This window comes from Elaeis guineensis, chromosome 12, assembly GCF_000442705.2.
Source record: "Elaeis guineensis isolate ETL-2024a chromosome 12, EG11, whole genome shotgun sequence".
NCBI classification, from domain to species: Eukaryota; Viridiplantae; Streptophyta; class Magnoliopsida; order Arecales; family Arecaceae; genus Elaeis; species Elaeis guineensis.
In genome coordinates, this window is record NC_026004.2 from 4,296,097 (window position 1) to 4,312,892 (window position 16,796).

The window sequence follows — 16,796 nt, forward strand, 5'->3', positions numbered from 1 at the left end:
ATATATATATATATATATATATATATATATATATATATATATATATATTATCATTGGGAAGTCGGTTGGAGAGTTGAACTGGCTCAAACCATTGAGCTAGAGTTAAATTCGAGTTTAAATATAGTTTGACCCAATATGAGACACCATCCAAATCAATCCTATATAATGACTAGCCAACCAATTGCAATGGGTTCCCATCGTATCTTTCGTATGAAAGAATGATTGATCTACTTCAATAATAGTTGATCTACTTCAATAATATTGGCCAATGAATCTCCTATAGATCCTAAAATATTTTGGACTTTTTCATTTATCCATCTGCGTGGATATCGTGGTGGCTAATATGTAATCTAGAAGTGAATTATGCGGAGGAAGGTGAATTTAACCACCGTCTGCTTGCGGTAGCTAGAATCCAGAGTCCTGAAAATGCTAAAAAGTAATAGTGACATAGCATGGTGGGGAGACGTTTTTGAGTTGACAAAGTCGTCACCACTTTATCGCTCATAGCTAATTTTGACAAGATGGGAGCACCGTCCCGAACCACCGAAGAACAAGGACCATATGCTTGCTTTTCCAAGTCTCCACCTTACGCCGAAAGCGGATCCATCTTTGGGTGTCAGATGGTTATTACTCGGTTCCATTGTTGAAAAAGATCAGAAGCGTCCATCCTTATTTCGTAGCATTAATTTCCCATATTTACTCCTCGATTGGCTAATCAAGGCATAATCGTAAGATGCACATGTTTTCTGATCGACACTTGCTGTACTTGAGCATTGCCATTTTCCAGAAGATTATATCGCACATTTTCCTTTTTGGTAAATGAAATTGTCTTCGAGCTATTTGAGACCACAGGTTAAACATTAAAAAAATATTTTAAGAAAATTGGATCGTTCATTTGACCGTTGGCAAGGCCAAACACTGATATCACCTGATCCTTAAAAATTAAATAAGGTATTTCAGTGGGACCGGTTGAACGAACATTAATCTCAATAAAATCTACTAGATATGTTTGTCTCACTAGATTGAGCACAAGCATCACATTTAGTAAAATAAATATTTTAAAAAGAAATTCACTTTGACCTGGAAGGTTGATTGAATGGATCTAAAACAACGTTCTAAAAGCACTTTCCACACTTTGCAAGTGCGCACTGAAAAATACCACAGCTCAGAATTTCATCCTTAAAAATCCGAGCGTAAGCGATACATCCGCAATAGAGGAAATAGTAAAAATAGTTAATTTTCTCAAATTAATTTTTTGGGTAAACCACCGCTTTTAGCGTTTCTGTTACAGTTCCTATGGAGCAATCAGAACCAACCCCACACCCAAAGAAGGAAGCACATTTGCTAAATTCATGAAAATGTTACAACACTCAAACCAATCCCCCGCTTTTCCTAGTTCCTTTGCTTGGGCAGAGGTTGAAAAGAGGCCAATCATGTTCGACACCATAATTGAAAACGCGAATATGCACCTCTCTCTCTCTCTCTATATATATATATATATTAGATCATATTTCTTCTTGAAACAAAAAGAAGAGATGTATCATGGAGCATCAATACACCTTATATATAAGATCACATTTCTTCATGAAACAAAAAGAAGAGATGTATCATGGAGCATCAATACACCTTTCATACACGGATAAGGAACATCATAGAGAAGAAAAAAAAAGGTCCACATAAAATTCAAACATTCAAGGCAGATGACAGATGGCCAGGAGTCCAGTATGTGTCTGTATTGGCTTAGAACCATACAAAGACAACCGACGCACCTGAAGTGATTTAATGATGAAAAAAACGTAGCTTTCAAAAATAGGGCAAAAGAATTGCTTGCCTTGCATCTGATCCAAGCACAGGACCACAACACTCCCAATTTCATCTGCCAACTATTCAGCATCACCAAAACAAAGGAACAAAAAAAAAAAAAATCAACACTTTACATGAATGATGCAGAACAAAGCAAACGTTTCAATCACATATCACTTTAACCTCTTTCTTTCTCTTTTAGGCAATCCAAAAGAATTTGACCCACAATATAGACACCTGAGACTAGAAAGCTTTATCTTATGAACAAACTACGTAGAGGCATTCGCTTCCACCAATTACTACTGAAAAGATGAGTACAACATACTTCCATTCAATCTGGCATCCACTCCGACGGGGGCTGAGAACTAAAATCTCAACTATCGTAGACATGTAGACATCCAATGCTACTCACTAGACATGTGATCGATCACCATGATCTGCAATAAGAAATCATATGTTCAGTATTCCTAGGATAACAAAACTCCTCAATAGCCAGACCATGCGAAAGCACAATTCAATCATATGTATGGTTCACATGCATCATTGGTTCATTCTTCTTTTCCAATTCCCAACTGGAACATAAACACTCGCTTTTCATTTTTTAAGATATGTTACAGATAGATAAAATATATAGATTAAGGCAGGTAAAGACTATATTTTTGACAAACTTCATGAAAATCATGTATACATACACACAGATAGTGATCAACACCTATGGTTTCCCAGCAATTGATATTCTGCAGAACCAATAAGAACTTGGCTTGGCAACTATGTACAGAAACAAAATGGCCAAATAAAGAGGCCTTATACAGTTACTTAAAAACAACCGAAATTCTTTGCTGGGCAAACCTGGTCACAAACGGGGCAGGTATCACTTCTCTCCATCCACTCAAGAATGCAAGAAAGATGAAAGTGATGTTCACATTTCGTTAAAATGCGAGGGTTCTCAGCATCATATTCTGCAAAAGAAAAAGGTAATGAAAATTCATCAGATCCGTTAGCTGTCACTGCATTATGAACACTGAGGTTGCTTCACGCATTTGTGATTGATCTGCAATCAAGACAATAGACTCCTGATAAATGCCATCAATCATGACATGTAGACTCTTCATGGGAGTGTACGAACAAGAAATTGCACGCATAATCTAACTTGCCACTGATTGTTCACTTGCTTAGGAATATATATCAAGTTCAGTATCATCTTAAATATGGTCAATTTTCAGAAGCAAAAAGCATGTGATTTTTAAGATAGGAGGAAAAATTCATGTGGAAACATTACGAATACTAGCTTGATTCAAAGCAAAATAAGTGCCAAAAACAAGAGGAAACTTGCAGTATCTATACAAGGCTAAACAACTGTCTTAGCAATGATATATTAGTTGCTAACAAATACAACTGTTTCTCACAAACTACTAAAACAGAATAGAGAAGCACATAGCCCATAATGCTATACTTGACTGAAAGCTGACTAAAGAAGAAGTTAGCTATTTGATCAACCAAATCAATCAACTAGTCCTTATTGTTTGCCTTTTGAAGTAATACATCATAAATTATAAGTTAGGTAATGCCTCATAGTTAGTTAAAGCAGGATGTGCCCAGTATAAAGAAGCCATAGGAATTTCAAATGTTATCCTCAATGTTTAGGAAACATGCCTTTCCTTCATGACTTTTATGTCAAAAAGAAAATGCTGCTTAAATGTTACAGGTTTCTAGAGCAACCATACAAATTATCATGTTTCTTTCATTTTAATCATATGTTCAACCCAAGAGAGAACCGGAACAAGTTACCAAAGTTGAAAAGGCTATCCTCATCCTCCCACATCACATAGTTCATTAAGTGCAAACTATACTCTCGTCGTTGCAATGTGGCACAAAACAATACCTTCAAGACAAGTGGGGCAAACATCTTCATCATCAGTAACTGAAACAATAGGTGCATCCACCTTGGAAGGTTCATCTTCTGTTTCAGGGGGCTCATGTTCAAAAACAGTTTTACTCTTGCAGTCGGACTTTGACAAAGTCTGACATGTATCTGATCCTTCTAACCTTCCATCAGTTTCTCCTATTGGCTGAGAATCTGCTGCTTGCACATGATCGATCTTGATTGGACGGTTTTCCAAGTTTCCAGGTGAAGTTTGTGAACTTGTTAAGCCCACATCGTAAGGCAATGGTGCAGGAGGTGCTCGGTAAGTGCCTGGAGTAGATGTCTCCAAATTTGTATCAACAAGTAAGCCGCTAGATACTACAGAAGATGTACCACGGTTGGTAGACAATGGTTCACGCTCTTCTAAATCTTGCGGGCACTGCATAAAGGACCAAGGTTTGACAATATGTATTTAGATGGAAAACTCGAATCTCAAAATGAATAATCCTGACATTAGAGGATCTCATTAAATAATAATAATAATAATAATAATAATAATAATAACAACAACAACAACAACAATAATAATAGTGCTTTATTATATTTTAGCATAGCAAGATGTGTTAGCTAGCGAAAATCTCCAATGCAATTGAAGCTGGAGCAAATTAGTCAAAAGGGTGCCGAGATGCTTCATCTCCAAATTCCTCCAAACTAATCAAAACTATAGAAAACAGCATCACGTAAATGCAGTAAACTACATAAAGGAAAACACCGCAATACTCGTTGTATACCTAAGCAAGATCCCATGAAGGGCAAATCCATGTAAAATCCCAACATACACCATCAATGAACCAATTTCTATAAAAAACATAATATTGTATTAAACGCATATTCTTTTTATAAATCTAGCATACTACTGATAGAAATATCTTTAAGATCAGTTGATGATGCTCTTGCTATGAAATATTTGACTCCTTAGATGCTTTAGCAAAAGGATTGAAAGATCATGCATTAGCTTTAAATAGGTTATCAACAACAGAATTATGAACACTACAAACATTGATAGATCAGACATCCCTGAAAAGATCTTGAAAACTCAAACTATACGATGAAGAAAAGAATATAACAGAAAAAGAACACAAGATTTCACTGATTTCTTTGAAATTGCACTTAACAATCATACCAAAGGGCTATAGGCAAAGGTAGTTGGATGGAGAATTCAAGATTTATTAGCCGAATCTCAAACTATAAACCAGAAAATGGGCTTGGAAAACCTTGTGCCTGCCAAACACCTTGTTGAAGGACATAAGCAAGGAATACTTTTAATGTCAAACCTACTTATGCCAGGCATTAACTATTCCAAGTAAAAGCGATCATAAGCTATTTCTGGCTCAAAGCCTTTATTTATGCTTACATGCTTTTTTCATAATGGGCAGAGGCACCCTCAACAAAGAGTTATTCCAAAAATTGTAGCTAAGCAAAAGTTGGAACGGTTACTATTTCTATCCCACATTTTCTTATCCCTAAACAAAATGCAGCCTAATAGAGCACATGATCATTAATTAAATCTGACCACAAGAATTTGTGTACAATGTTGGGCATGTGCATTAGTTCACAATGTTTAGTAATTCTCAAGCAAATGCTCATCAAGTTTCTTCCATGCTTGGCAAATGAAAGCAGCAGGGGGAAGTGTAATCCACGGTTCCGCTTTCTTAAAGCATAAAAGCAAGCAAGCAAACAAATCCACCTTTCAACAAATAAAAGTCATATAAAATTCATAATTTATGTATCAAAGCATTATTCTTTAAAAACTGAATTAAATAGCTAATAGTAGATCAAAACTATAAACAAGATAGGTTAAATGTGACATATATTATTTTAGAAAAAAAATAACTAATGGAAAAAGCAGGAACTACGCACATAGTAATAAACTGGTGCCCTATCTGCTTCAGCTCTTCTGGATGAACAGCAACAGCAACCACCCATTTTCTATTTATCTGTTTGTTCAGTTCACTGTAGTCCAACAGGAATTATAGGTTGTTGGAGCATTGTTTCTTGTAGAATGCCATAACAGACAAGTCTATTAGCTACAGAACACACCTCTGAATTCATAATTTTTTAGCATGGCTGAAGCCAGAAATAGTGATGCAATATGTAAGGCAGCATAAAATATAAATATATTTTTTTTGGATATTTTTTCCGTGTGCATGCATGTGCAAAAGAAACAAGTCAAAAATTGTTCAAGCATGGCTTTCCAAACATCCAAGTAAAGCCATCACAAACCAAGATTATTCCAATCTGGGAAATACGAATGCATAAGGATTTAAAATGACAAAAAGAAGGATCTCAAAACAATAAACTGGTGGATGTTTTAACGTAATTATAGTTTGATATTAAATCATGTCTAACGAGTGCTAGATCCAAAACCTGTATCAGGTTGTCAGCCAGTGAAACTGAGGTTAACGAGAAATTCTCAACTCATAAAAAGGTCTTTTTAACTCATTTGATCAATGGGTTTACCAAAAAATTCTTCATATAGATCATGACACATATATTAATCATGATCAAAGGATTGTAATCACTTTCATACATGTTGTTCATCAAAATATTATTAAAAAAACTCATGATCTAGAACTAATGCTGGTAATTAGAAACATATCTCTGCACCACCCAGAGTCCTCCTTCATGTTACACATAGGAATTGTCAGAGGTTGTTGCTTTCATGCAATACCAATGACCACATCACTAATCGTTTGATCATAATAAGCAATCCTCCAAATAATCAACAACCACAATCACGTACTTTAGTTCACATTGGCTAACATGATCCTCCCTCAGATTCAACCAGAGAAAGTACATTTAACCAGGCCAAACAATCTAGATGACAGATTAAAATTTATACACAATTTACCCAATCCTTGGATGCCATCTGCACAAAAGAACTCCTAACTCCTAAAACACCTGAGTTTAAAATCAACAAATCTTCAACAAATAAAGCTTTCTGAAATTTGACCATAATCGAATTGTATCAACAACTGATTCACTGTAGTGCACCTCATTATAAGTATACCTAGTTCCAACTCTTATGATCTCTAACCATGAATGGCGATAATTTTTCACCAGGGATGTTGGATATTCAACAATCAAAAGTCAGAACACTAGAAATATCCTCTATACTTCCTATTATGATGTGTATAAGTATCTGCTGTTTAGTCCTCCAACCACACAAGACTGCAAAGTTAATATCCTCCCCAGCAATACATCAGCATCCCCCTACTAGACTGTGAGATTATAATACCAGTTTGCACTATAGCTTAATCATACAAGACCAAGCAACTACCGTGCATCAATCAGATAGAGGCGCTTTCCCTACCACCTTAAGAGTATAAGTCATCCTTCTGAGCCCACTAACCTACAACATAGCTCAGTCTACAATCCAAAATGACACTTGATTCTTAAAGACATAATTAACCAGATGTCCAAAAAAAGCAACTTGAAAAGAAATTTCAGCTCAACAATCTCATTTTAGCATGATAAGACTATCAAGCTCTTGAAAAATCCCTTCACAGATATGATAAGCAAACAATAAATCAAGCCTAACAGATTTATCATAAATTGCTGCTCAAAACTTGATAAGCAATTTTTTTGGCAGATTTTTTGGAAGCAACTCCAGCAACCCTAACCATAGACTTGCTCAACTAGTAAGGGAAGATGCAGTGTGCAGGAACAGGAAGAGTACACATTGTATATGTTGGGTATAAAATACCCACAGCCGAAACCCCCAGCGGAATCGACGACGGAACAGAACGGCTCCGCCCGGACTCCTACGGGAGCCGGGCTCCGCCTTCGACTTCGAGCAGCACGGCTCCGCCCGGACTCCTACGGGAGCCGGGCTCCGCCTTCGACATCAACAGCAGCTCGGCTCCGCCCGGACTCCTACGGGAGCCGGGCTCCGCCTTCGACATCAACTGCAGCACAACTCCGCCTCCGACATCAACTGCAGCACAGCTCCGCCCAGACTCCTACGGGAGCCGGGCTCCGCTCTCAATATCAGCTGCTGGTAAGCTCCGTCCGGACTCCTACGGGAGCCGAACTTCATCTTTAACTTTGATTACAGAGGGCTCCGCCCGGACTCCTACGGGAGCCGGGTTCCGCTTTCAGTATCCACTGCAGGTAAGCTCCGTCCGGACTCCTACGGGAGCCGGACTCCACCCACGACCCCAACCGGAAGGAGGACCCCTCCCGGACTTCTACAGAGACCGGACTCCGACCGCTGCCGAGCCTCGATCAACAAATCCGCGCCCCCTGACAGATCACAATAACAACCATGATTCTGTTCCACTTCCTGTAGCGGATTCCGCGCGGCTCCATCACCCCCTGCGGCGAACCCATCACTCTCTGACAGGCTGTGTCAACGGCCATGATTCTGCTCCGCTCCCTGCAGCAGGTGCTGCACGATTCCACTACTCGCTGACAGCTAGCGGCAACGGACGCCGCTCCACTACCTGCAACAGGCCCTACGTGGCGGGCTATGACAATAGCCACGGGTCTACCCCACTACCCTTCGCAATAAATTCCCCTGACCACGGACGGCCCACTACCAGACGGTTACAGGTGTCGCCATCAATCCGTTGCCCCCTCCGCCTATAAAAGGGGGACTCAGATACGTTATTCTCTAAGCTCATCTCTTATCTCAAAACTCTGCTAAATTCTCCGTTCGAGCACTCCATTCTTGTTGAGGCAGAGAACTGACTTGAGCGTCGGAGGGTCTTGTCGGAGCAACCCCACCTCCGGTTTAGACTTCCCTTGCAGGTCCCGGCGGCGACCGCGGCTTCCCCGACTCCAGCTTCTCCGGCGCAAGCAGATTTTTGCACCAACAGTATACATGGCTTTTGTGTACATAACAAGGCATATCTTGGAACAACACAGGAAGTAATCTAGGAGGCGTTCTGAATTACATTGAGATGTATTACTGTTTGCAACAGTTACCTTAAAAAACGAGTTTGCATTTAGTGAACTTACACCAAGAGCCAACCTTAATGGCCTTTCCTCTATAATCAAATCCTTAATGAACTAATTTTTGATCTTCAAATGGTCGTGCTATGGTTTACACTACTCTAAGAGGAAACACTAGAAGAAGCATGTAATGCATCTCTAAGAGGGAACACTAGAAAAAGCATGTAATGCATCTATTGTTAGTTAAGTAGTCTAATCTAGAAGAACAAATAAGCTGAGCAACTTGCAAGCTACTCAAGCTCGACTCGGATCCAAGCTTGACTCAACTCGACTATCATCGAGCTCGAATAACTCAATAAGTTTTCCAAGTCAAACTCAAGTAGCAGAATACCTGACTCGAAGGCTCATAAGCCTAGTCGACTATATATACATTTTTAATTATATTATATTTTATTTATAATATATATTATTAATTTAATATTTAAAATATTATATTATATTATATTTGTTTTCTCAAATTCGAGCTCGAACTTTGTCTCAGGTATAGCTCAATTGATAATCGAGTCAATCTCTAGTATTGCTTTTTTCTTATCGAATCAAGTTCGAGCTTGGATATTAGGGCCAATTAATCTCGAGTCCTCTCCCTCCTCCCCCCCTCCTTCTCCAGCCGTCCCTTTGTCGGTATGCCTTAGAACAACATGGTACAGACCCATACCATGCCAAACCGGTCACTAGCTTATACGCCCTCTAGTACCAGTTCAATGAACCTTGCCAGAAAGTATTCCAACAAGATGAAGATGATGAACCAATTGTAGTCAATCTCAATATGCTGCAAAGTTGATAAACAACTATACAGTGATAAATATTGTTACTAATTATGAGGGATATCTTAGTAGGGTTATGGCAAAGGCTTACCTATCGAAAGGGAGTTATCCTAATAAAATCTCAGTTAATTTTTGACCAAATTGTAGAAGATTGATATGGTGGCCAACTGACTAATTGACTCATTGAAATAAATCAATAATTAAATATGCATGGAGCATTGCAAGATTAATAATTGTTACTTTCAAGAAGTCTCAAAACCTCAACAAACTCAAAAGGTTAGATGTTGAAGACAACTTGATAGGTCCATAATAACTCATATTTCCAATTCATGTATACCTAACTAAGGTCCACTACTTGGGAATCTTAAAATATGGGTTTTAAAGAGCAGATATGAGGTAACGCAAATTAGACCAGGCATTACATGAACTTGGGTACATTGAAGGGTGGGGTTGTAAATGTCTAGGTATTAGATCTATCAAATATTTAAAACATTCTTCCAAAGGACTTGTATTAATTTGTCGTACCAATAATAAATCACCAAGTCTAAGATTGTATAGATGATAAACCAAAAAAATTCTTCATATTGAGCATCAAAGAAAGATAAAACATTAATAGAAGCATCATGATCATATTTATACCTTTTTATCATTAAAAGAATTCATGACGTAGAATTAATATTGGTAATTAGATTACCAAGGTTCATTCACAATACAAATATGAATTTTTGAGGTACTGACAACACAATTAGTACCGATAATTAGATAAACAGCTCCCTGAAACCAAGGTTTCTTCACATCACGCATAAATTGTCAAGTCATTTGTTTTGTGTAGAGGGTGACCTTTGGCACAACAATAAAGTTGCTCCATTGTTATGTGGATGTCACTAACTTCAAAACACAAAAACAATATCCCTGCGTACCTTTGACCTCCCCTAGATCCTGAAATGCCAGGAAAATCATAAAACAGACCACCCTTTTTTCTTTTGTGCAATACCAATAACCACAGCATTAGTTCATCAAAGAATGACAAGCAGTCCATTGAAGAATCAATAACTCAAAACATCACAAGGAAGTTTCCAACTCCACTCTCGCAACCACCTTCGTAGGTTAGCAGCAACAATTACCTCAATTTTACTGATTCACATACTTCTCACAATTCAAGTTTAGAGAGAATCTAATTAGAGTAAAAAATATTAAATTATTAATTGAGACCTTGAACACCATCTACATTCCATAACTCCCAAATCTTTAATGCTAGCTGCATTTGGAAGCAGAAATAAGTTAATTTGAAGAAAATGGTTAACTTATTCATATTCTTTATTTTTCTGGAATAAACTACACCACCTACATGGTAGAGTAATTTATTCCTACATTAAGTGGGGTAAAGGAGTTGGAAGCCAAAAGGTACCACCTTTCGTTACTTGTTTTACCTTCTGAAAAAATGGTTTAACCCAAGTCCCATGAATGTTTTGTTGAAAAAGAGTGGACTAATTAGGTTAAATGACTTTTACTCCCTCTTATTCCACTTCCAATTGTAGTCTAAGCAAAAGGTTCAAATAACAGAGGCAAGTCTAAGCAACTCAAGTTCGAGTAACAAAGGCAAAGTAATAAATAAATCAAATAAATTTAAAACAAGTCAATATCCCAATCCTTGAATTTGTGATCAAATTAGGCAAACCCACTGAATTATTTGAATTCTATCTGTTACATCTTCTGCCATTCATAGCTATAATCTCCCAAGTGTGCCATTTCATATTCAGCAACCAAAAGTCAGACCACAGTAAACATCTGTTTTAATTCCTATTGTGACTACATGTAGACAACAGATGCTCTTCCTTCCAACGACACAAGACTGCTCTGATCCTAAAAAAACACCCACAAGGCAGCAAAGTCAGCATCATTAGATGCAAAACATAAGCATGGGCCTCTTTTTGGTATTCAACAATTAAAAGTCAGCTCACTGTAGACATCCTCTTTAATTCCCACAATTACCATATACAGATATCTGATGCTCTATGCCTCCAACTAAAAGCTGCAAAGTCTGCATCCAGGCAAAACAGAACCATACATCGATCAGGTGTTCAATGACACCCTAAATTCCAGCTAGCAGACAGCAAGGATAGCAAATCAGAAGCAGTAGAGCACATAAAATAACCTACTATGGAATTGTGCCACAAAGCAAGCTATTACCATGTATAGATCAGAGATGCAGACTCTCACAACCATCTTACAAGTATAACAGCCATAGCTTCTCCATTATGTTGTTAATTGAGGCTACACCACCTGTCATATCGAACATACTTTTTGTCCCTATCACGAGCCAATGGAGAGAACCCCAGCTGAAATCTGTAAGCTCAGGACAAACCCGGGCATAGCTTAATCCTTGCATAAAGAATTTAAAGTCAAGCTCAAGATGAAACCAGTTCACTTGTATTTGGCTTGGTTACACTCTACTTGCATGTTGGGGTTTCAGGTCCTGCCAACATTTAAGGAATCCTTCTGAAGGAATTATAATCAAGTGACATACCGATATCCATGTCCAAGTGTTAGGAGCAGGCACTTAAGACTATATAAATCGAGGAGTCTAGATTGCATAATGAACACACACACACACACGCACACACACTAAAAAATAAAAATAAAAATAAAAAATCATCATGTAGATCATCATAGAAAAACTAACTTTAACCAAAGGATTATTGTAGAGAGGACTCATGATGTAAAGCCAATGTTGGTAATTAGAATCATAGCATCTTGTCATCAAGGTTCCTGCACAACACCTCAATGAATAGTTTTGGATTGTTGGTTTTGTGCCACACCAATCGTTGAATGATAAGTTCGCCAAAGCAAAAAAAAAAAAAAAGAAACACTAAACTTTAGCACCACCTTTCCAGGACTAGTGACTGCAATCACCAATGCTTTGGCAATTTTGAAATTTCTAATGGTTTGAATAAACTTCATTCAGTTTGATGCCTGATCCGGGATCTAATTGGACTTGAATATTAATAAGAATTTCTCATAAGTTCATCTAGACCATCAACACCACCTACATTCTATAACTCCCAAATCTCTAAGCAACTCAAGATCAGATGACAAAGGTAAACTACTGATTAAATCAAATAAATCTAAAAGAAATGAATCCCCCAAATCCCACTTGAATTATAATCAAATTAATTGGTGTGCCTTATCATCTGAATTTTACCTCTTACATCTATTATTCATTGCTATAATTTCTCACATCAGCCTTTTCATATCAACAACCAAAAGTCATCCCACTGTAAATATCCTCTTTACTTCCTTTGGTGGCTACATATACATATCAGATGCTCTGGCGCTACGATTACAACTTTCGATTCCTATGCAAGAGTGCAAAATGCTGATTCACAGAGGCAAACACGATATACGCAGAAGAGAAGTTGAATGACCCCAAATCCTGATTATTAGTCCATAAGGATAACACACATGAAGTATACATCACATCAAAGAACTTAGAAATTGGGTTATACTCAGATCTCTTTATACTCCTTAGAACAATAACTGCTTTTGCTTCTTCACTGACCTACAAATATAGTTTGCTTGGTAATCCAATAAATAACTCTACCTTTGAAAAGATACAACTGATTAGAGAATTGCAACAAGCCAGAAAGAAAAGATTAAAACAAAAAAAAAATCACTCACTGCTTTTGCTTCTCCCCTAGCCAAGAAGTTCAGCAAACCAAGCAACTCAAAAACAGGTTACCACTTGTACCTTCATAATTTGTCCAAGGACAAACTTTTCTCAGAAAAGGCATCATCAAAAAAAAAAAAAAAAAAAAAGGAATGTATTACATAAAGAACATCAAAAAGGAAATTTAAAGCCGCGTCACATGAGTTTTGATCACTTTGTAGAACACCAACAGAACCTTATACCCAAATTCCTTTTCGCCAAATACAGAAATCTACATTCTTCCAGAGAACATGTGCTAAAGTGTCATACCAATAGCCATGTTTAAGAGTTCCATGCACGTGCTCAAGGCTACATCAAAGAGCTGGGATTATATCAATGGTACACCAAAAATCTTCACACACGCCATCAAGATATCACCAGTCATGATCATTTTCATACTCCTTATCATCCAAAGAATTCAGGATGCTGGACTAGTCTTAGCAAATAGAATCATCTCTCCCCATTGCCAAGGTTTCGTCACGACATGTATATGAACTGTGGGAGGTTCTAACTTTTGCAAAACACGAATAACCACATCAGTAGTTCATTGGAGCATAACCAGCAACCCATTAGAGTACCAATGATTCCCAAAGTATCGATAATTCAAAACGAGAAGCTTCAAATTCCATTCTTGAGCACCTTTTATAGGCTACTGGTAGCAATCACCAAAAATTTGGCACCATTAATATTTGTATTTGTTCACTTGAACTCCCCCCAGTTTGACTATAGAGAAGAGGCCTAATACGCCTAAAAAACTTAGATTATTGATTAGAATTTCTAAGAAATTTATTTGGACCTCAAAACCATCTACATTCCACAACTCCAGATATTTAAGAAACTCTGGGTTGAAATAAAAAAAGTAAAGTAGTGCATAATTCAAATAAATCTTGAAATAAAGATCCCAGCACTTGATGTGCAATCAAATGCATCAAAGCACCTGATTACTGGTACATCTTTTTCTGAAGCCAAGCTCTCATAATCTCTAACAAGTCATAACCATAGTTTCTCCAGTGGGCCTCTTGGCATTCAGGAACCAAAATTCTAAACATCCTCTTTAATTCTTGTTACTTACAATACATAGATATCCGATTGTCTGCCCGTCCAGCTACACGAGGCCACAAAGTCAGCATCCTTAGAGGCAACATATGAGCATACATTGAATGGCAAGTTAAATTTCAACTATTCAACCATGAGACTAACATATCAGAAATAAAATAGCCACTAACTAATAGCTGAACAAATTTTTCTGTGACACCAAGCTATTACTACTGACTAATCAGATCATTTCTACTGCAAGTGTAACTGCTTTTGGTTCTCCACTAGCTGACAAGATAGATCAGTTGATGATTAACCAAAGAGTTGTAATAATCCAAGATGCCAGAAAGAAAAAATTCGCTAACTTCAGCTCATACATCTCATCTAATCAGATAAAAACATCAGCTCTGCAAGACCCCCACATAAACATACACAATAGACCCAGCAGCTCGGGAATAGGTTCACCTTCCAAAGTTTATTATTCGTTCAAGAACATTTTTTTTTCTAAAAACATCTAAAGAAATCCGATAATCAAATAAAGAACGACAACGTAAATCCAGAGCCACGTCACATGAGTTCTGATCACCTCACAGAACACTAGCAGCACTTCTACCAAGATTCATCGACAAGGATTCTAGACTCAGGCATCTCCCATTCATCATCAGCGGAAAAGAAAAATCTCAAAGAACTCGTCAAGAATCATCTACAACGGTGGAAAGATCCGACCCAAGAACTCCAACTCCAGTCGCCCTAATCTAATCAAAGAACCACCGAATTCTTATATCAATCCATATAAGAACATCGACCGAAAAGCCAAACACAATATCATAAAGCAAAAGCGAGAAGAAACGCACCAGAATTCAAGATCCTAATCGAAGTCCACGGCTCGGAAAGATGGGGAAGAGGCGAAGAAGAACAAGAATCCGCGGGTTTTACCAGTAGAATGAAAGATCGCCGAAATTCCCCGCTTAGACCTCCGAGACGCTGACGAGGGTTTCTTCGGTCGTCGGAGAAGCGAGGATCGTCCTCTGCCTCCTCCGCTTCTCCATCGAAGAGAGAGAAAGAGTGTAGGAAGGGATTCTTCGAAGGCTTTATACCGTGTAGAATATAAAAGGCCGAGAACGGGTGGCGGAAAATCAAATATATATATATTTTTTTTTTTGACTGAAGCGAAAAATCAAATATCGAAATAAAAAAAGATTCCATTTTTTTTACAAAGACCGACGACGCTACCTTTATAGGCGATTCCGCATATAAATATATATACTTCCGCTAAACTTGCCGTCCACTTGTGTCGGTTTTTCGGAATCGGACGGTAATTATGCAATCGCGTAGATGTTTCTAAAGGACGCATAGAGATTAGATTAGTGTGTGAAAGGGGAAATCAGGTTGGGGAATGATAAGGATGGACGGAGAATTAAAAAAGGGGGAAGATTTCTCCCCTTGCACTGGACTCGGGATTTCGTGCACAGCTTTCTAAGCTTGGAACTTCCTTAAGTTTTTTTCGTTCCAACCACGTTCCAAATATGCCCCTGCACAGAGTTAGTGGAGTATTATTCCCACCATGTCCCTCGCCGCCTGGCGAAAGTGGGATTATGGAATTAATGCCACGTGGCCGTGGCAACTGGCACGCTAGCGTGGTGGTCCCCACTTAGCTTCATTCAGTGCCATGCCGTGGAGAAATTATTGTATAGACCGGGTACAAGTGGACCAGGGCAAAGCTCCAAGCATATGCGCGGTGGATAACGAGCAATCCTGAAATTATTGGCCAGAACAGTTATACCATATGTACCTAACATCATCTAATAAAAATCTAATATATTATTTAAAAAAATAAAAAATATATTATTATTTATATTTTTTAAAAATTTTAAATAAAAAATTTATTTTTATTATTTTAAATAAAAAAATTAATTTTTTTAGATGATAAACTATTTTGATATTGAATGATGCAAGATATATGTGGTAAGATTGTTTTAACGAATAATTTTTTATAATCCAAAAATGGTGGAGCACAAAGGGCAAAATTTTTAATCGGAGAATTAGGCATGGTTCATTGGATCTGATCCAAGTAATAATTAGCCCACGTGGTGGCATAAAAAAATCCAAGCTCCACCATAGATTATTCTATTTGGGCGCTTTCCAAGCCCAGTTTCAAGCGGGCTGAGGTTATAGCGCTGCTGTTGCTGGGCTAGGTTTTCTTTATTTCCACAAAGGCCAACTTAATTTACTATCATTGCCTATTGGATCCAAAGTATGATGGACATATCCTTGATAAAGGAATAGCACTAATTCTCCTTTGATATCTTAGTCATGTTAGTGCTGGTCAAATAAAATGTGGCAAACTTAAACCTAGATCATTCGAACTAGGTTTCTTGATGGATATATCCCACTCACGGCTTGTTAATCTATTCATGTTTCTTGTTAATGGTGCATAAAGACAAGGTTTTTATCTAATATAGCAGCAAGAGAGGCTGTTACATTCATTGGGAAATCTGAAGATGGTGGTTGTAAAATGATATTTAAAGCATTAAATATGATCTACAAAGAATATGCTAGGTTTCTACCAAAAAAAAAAGAATATGCTAGGTAAGATATATTCCTTCAA

The 16,796-nt window shown here is 37.7% G+C and overlaps 1 protein-coding gene across 8 annotated transcripts; it reads right to left on the bottom strand.

Moving 5' to 3' along the window:
- Positions 1-1,974: 1,974 nt before the first annotated feature.
- Positions 1,975-15,415, bottom strand: LOC105055604 (probable E3 ubiquitin-protein ligase RHB1A). Of its 8 annotated transcripts, none has more exons than XM_073246479.1 (6): positions 15,043-15,266; positions 11,638-11,829; positions 5,588-5,721; positions 3,686-4,106; positions 2,653-2,762; positions 1,975-2,240 (listed from the first exon to the last, which is right to left on the bottom strand). In XM_073246479.1, the coding sequence occupies exons 3-6, from the start codon at positions 5,651-5,653 to the stop codon at positions 2,208-2,210; spliced, it is 630 nt and encodes a 209-aa protein (XP_073102580.1). In that variant the 5' UTR covers positions 5,654-5,721; positions 11,638-11,829; positions 15,043-15,266; the 3' UTR covers positions 1,975-2,207. The 8 variants fall into 8 exon arrangements, with proteins under 8 accessions (XP_073102580.1, XP_010935782.1, XP_010935777.1 ...); XM_010937480.4 differs by lacking the exon at positions 11,638-11,829 and adding an exon at positions 13,126-13,195 and having other exon boundaries at positions 5,588-5,680; XM_010937475.4 differs by lacking the exon at positions 11,638-11,829 and adding an exon at positions 13,126-13,195.
- Between the last annotated feature and the right edge of the window lie 1,381 nt (positions 15,416-16,796).

Coding starts and splice junctions, on each gene's coding strand:
- LOC105055604 (XM_073246478.1), bottom strand. CDS start 15,394: ATGGAATCTTTTTTTATTTCGATATTTGATTTTTCGCTTCAGTCAAAA. Junction 2,763..3,685: donor TTGCCCCACTTGTCTTGAAG/GTATTGTTTTGT, acceptor TTTCTTTTGCAG/AATATGATGCTGAGAACCCT. Junction 2,241..2,652: donor CCTGCCCCGTTTGTGACCAG/GTTTGCCCAGCA, acceptor TTCTTATTGCAG/ATCATGGTGATCGATCACAT.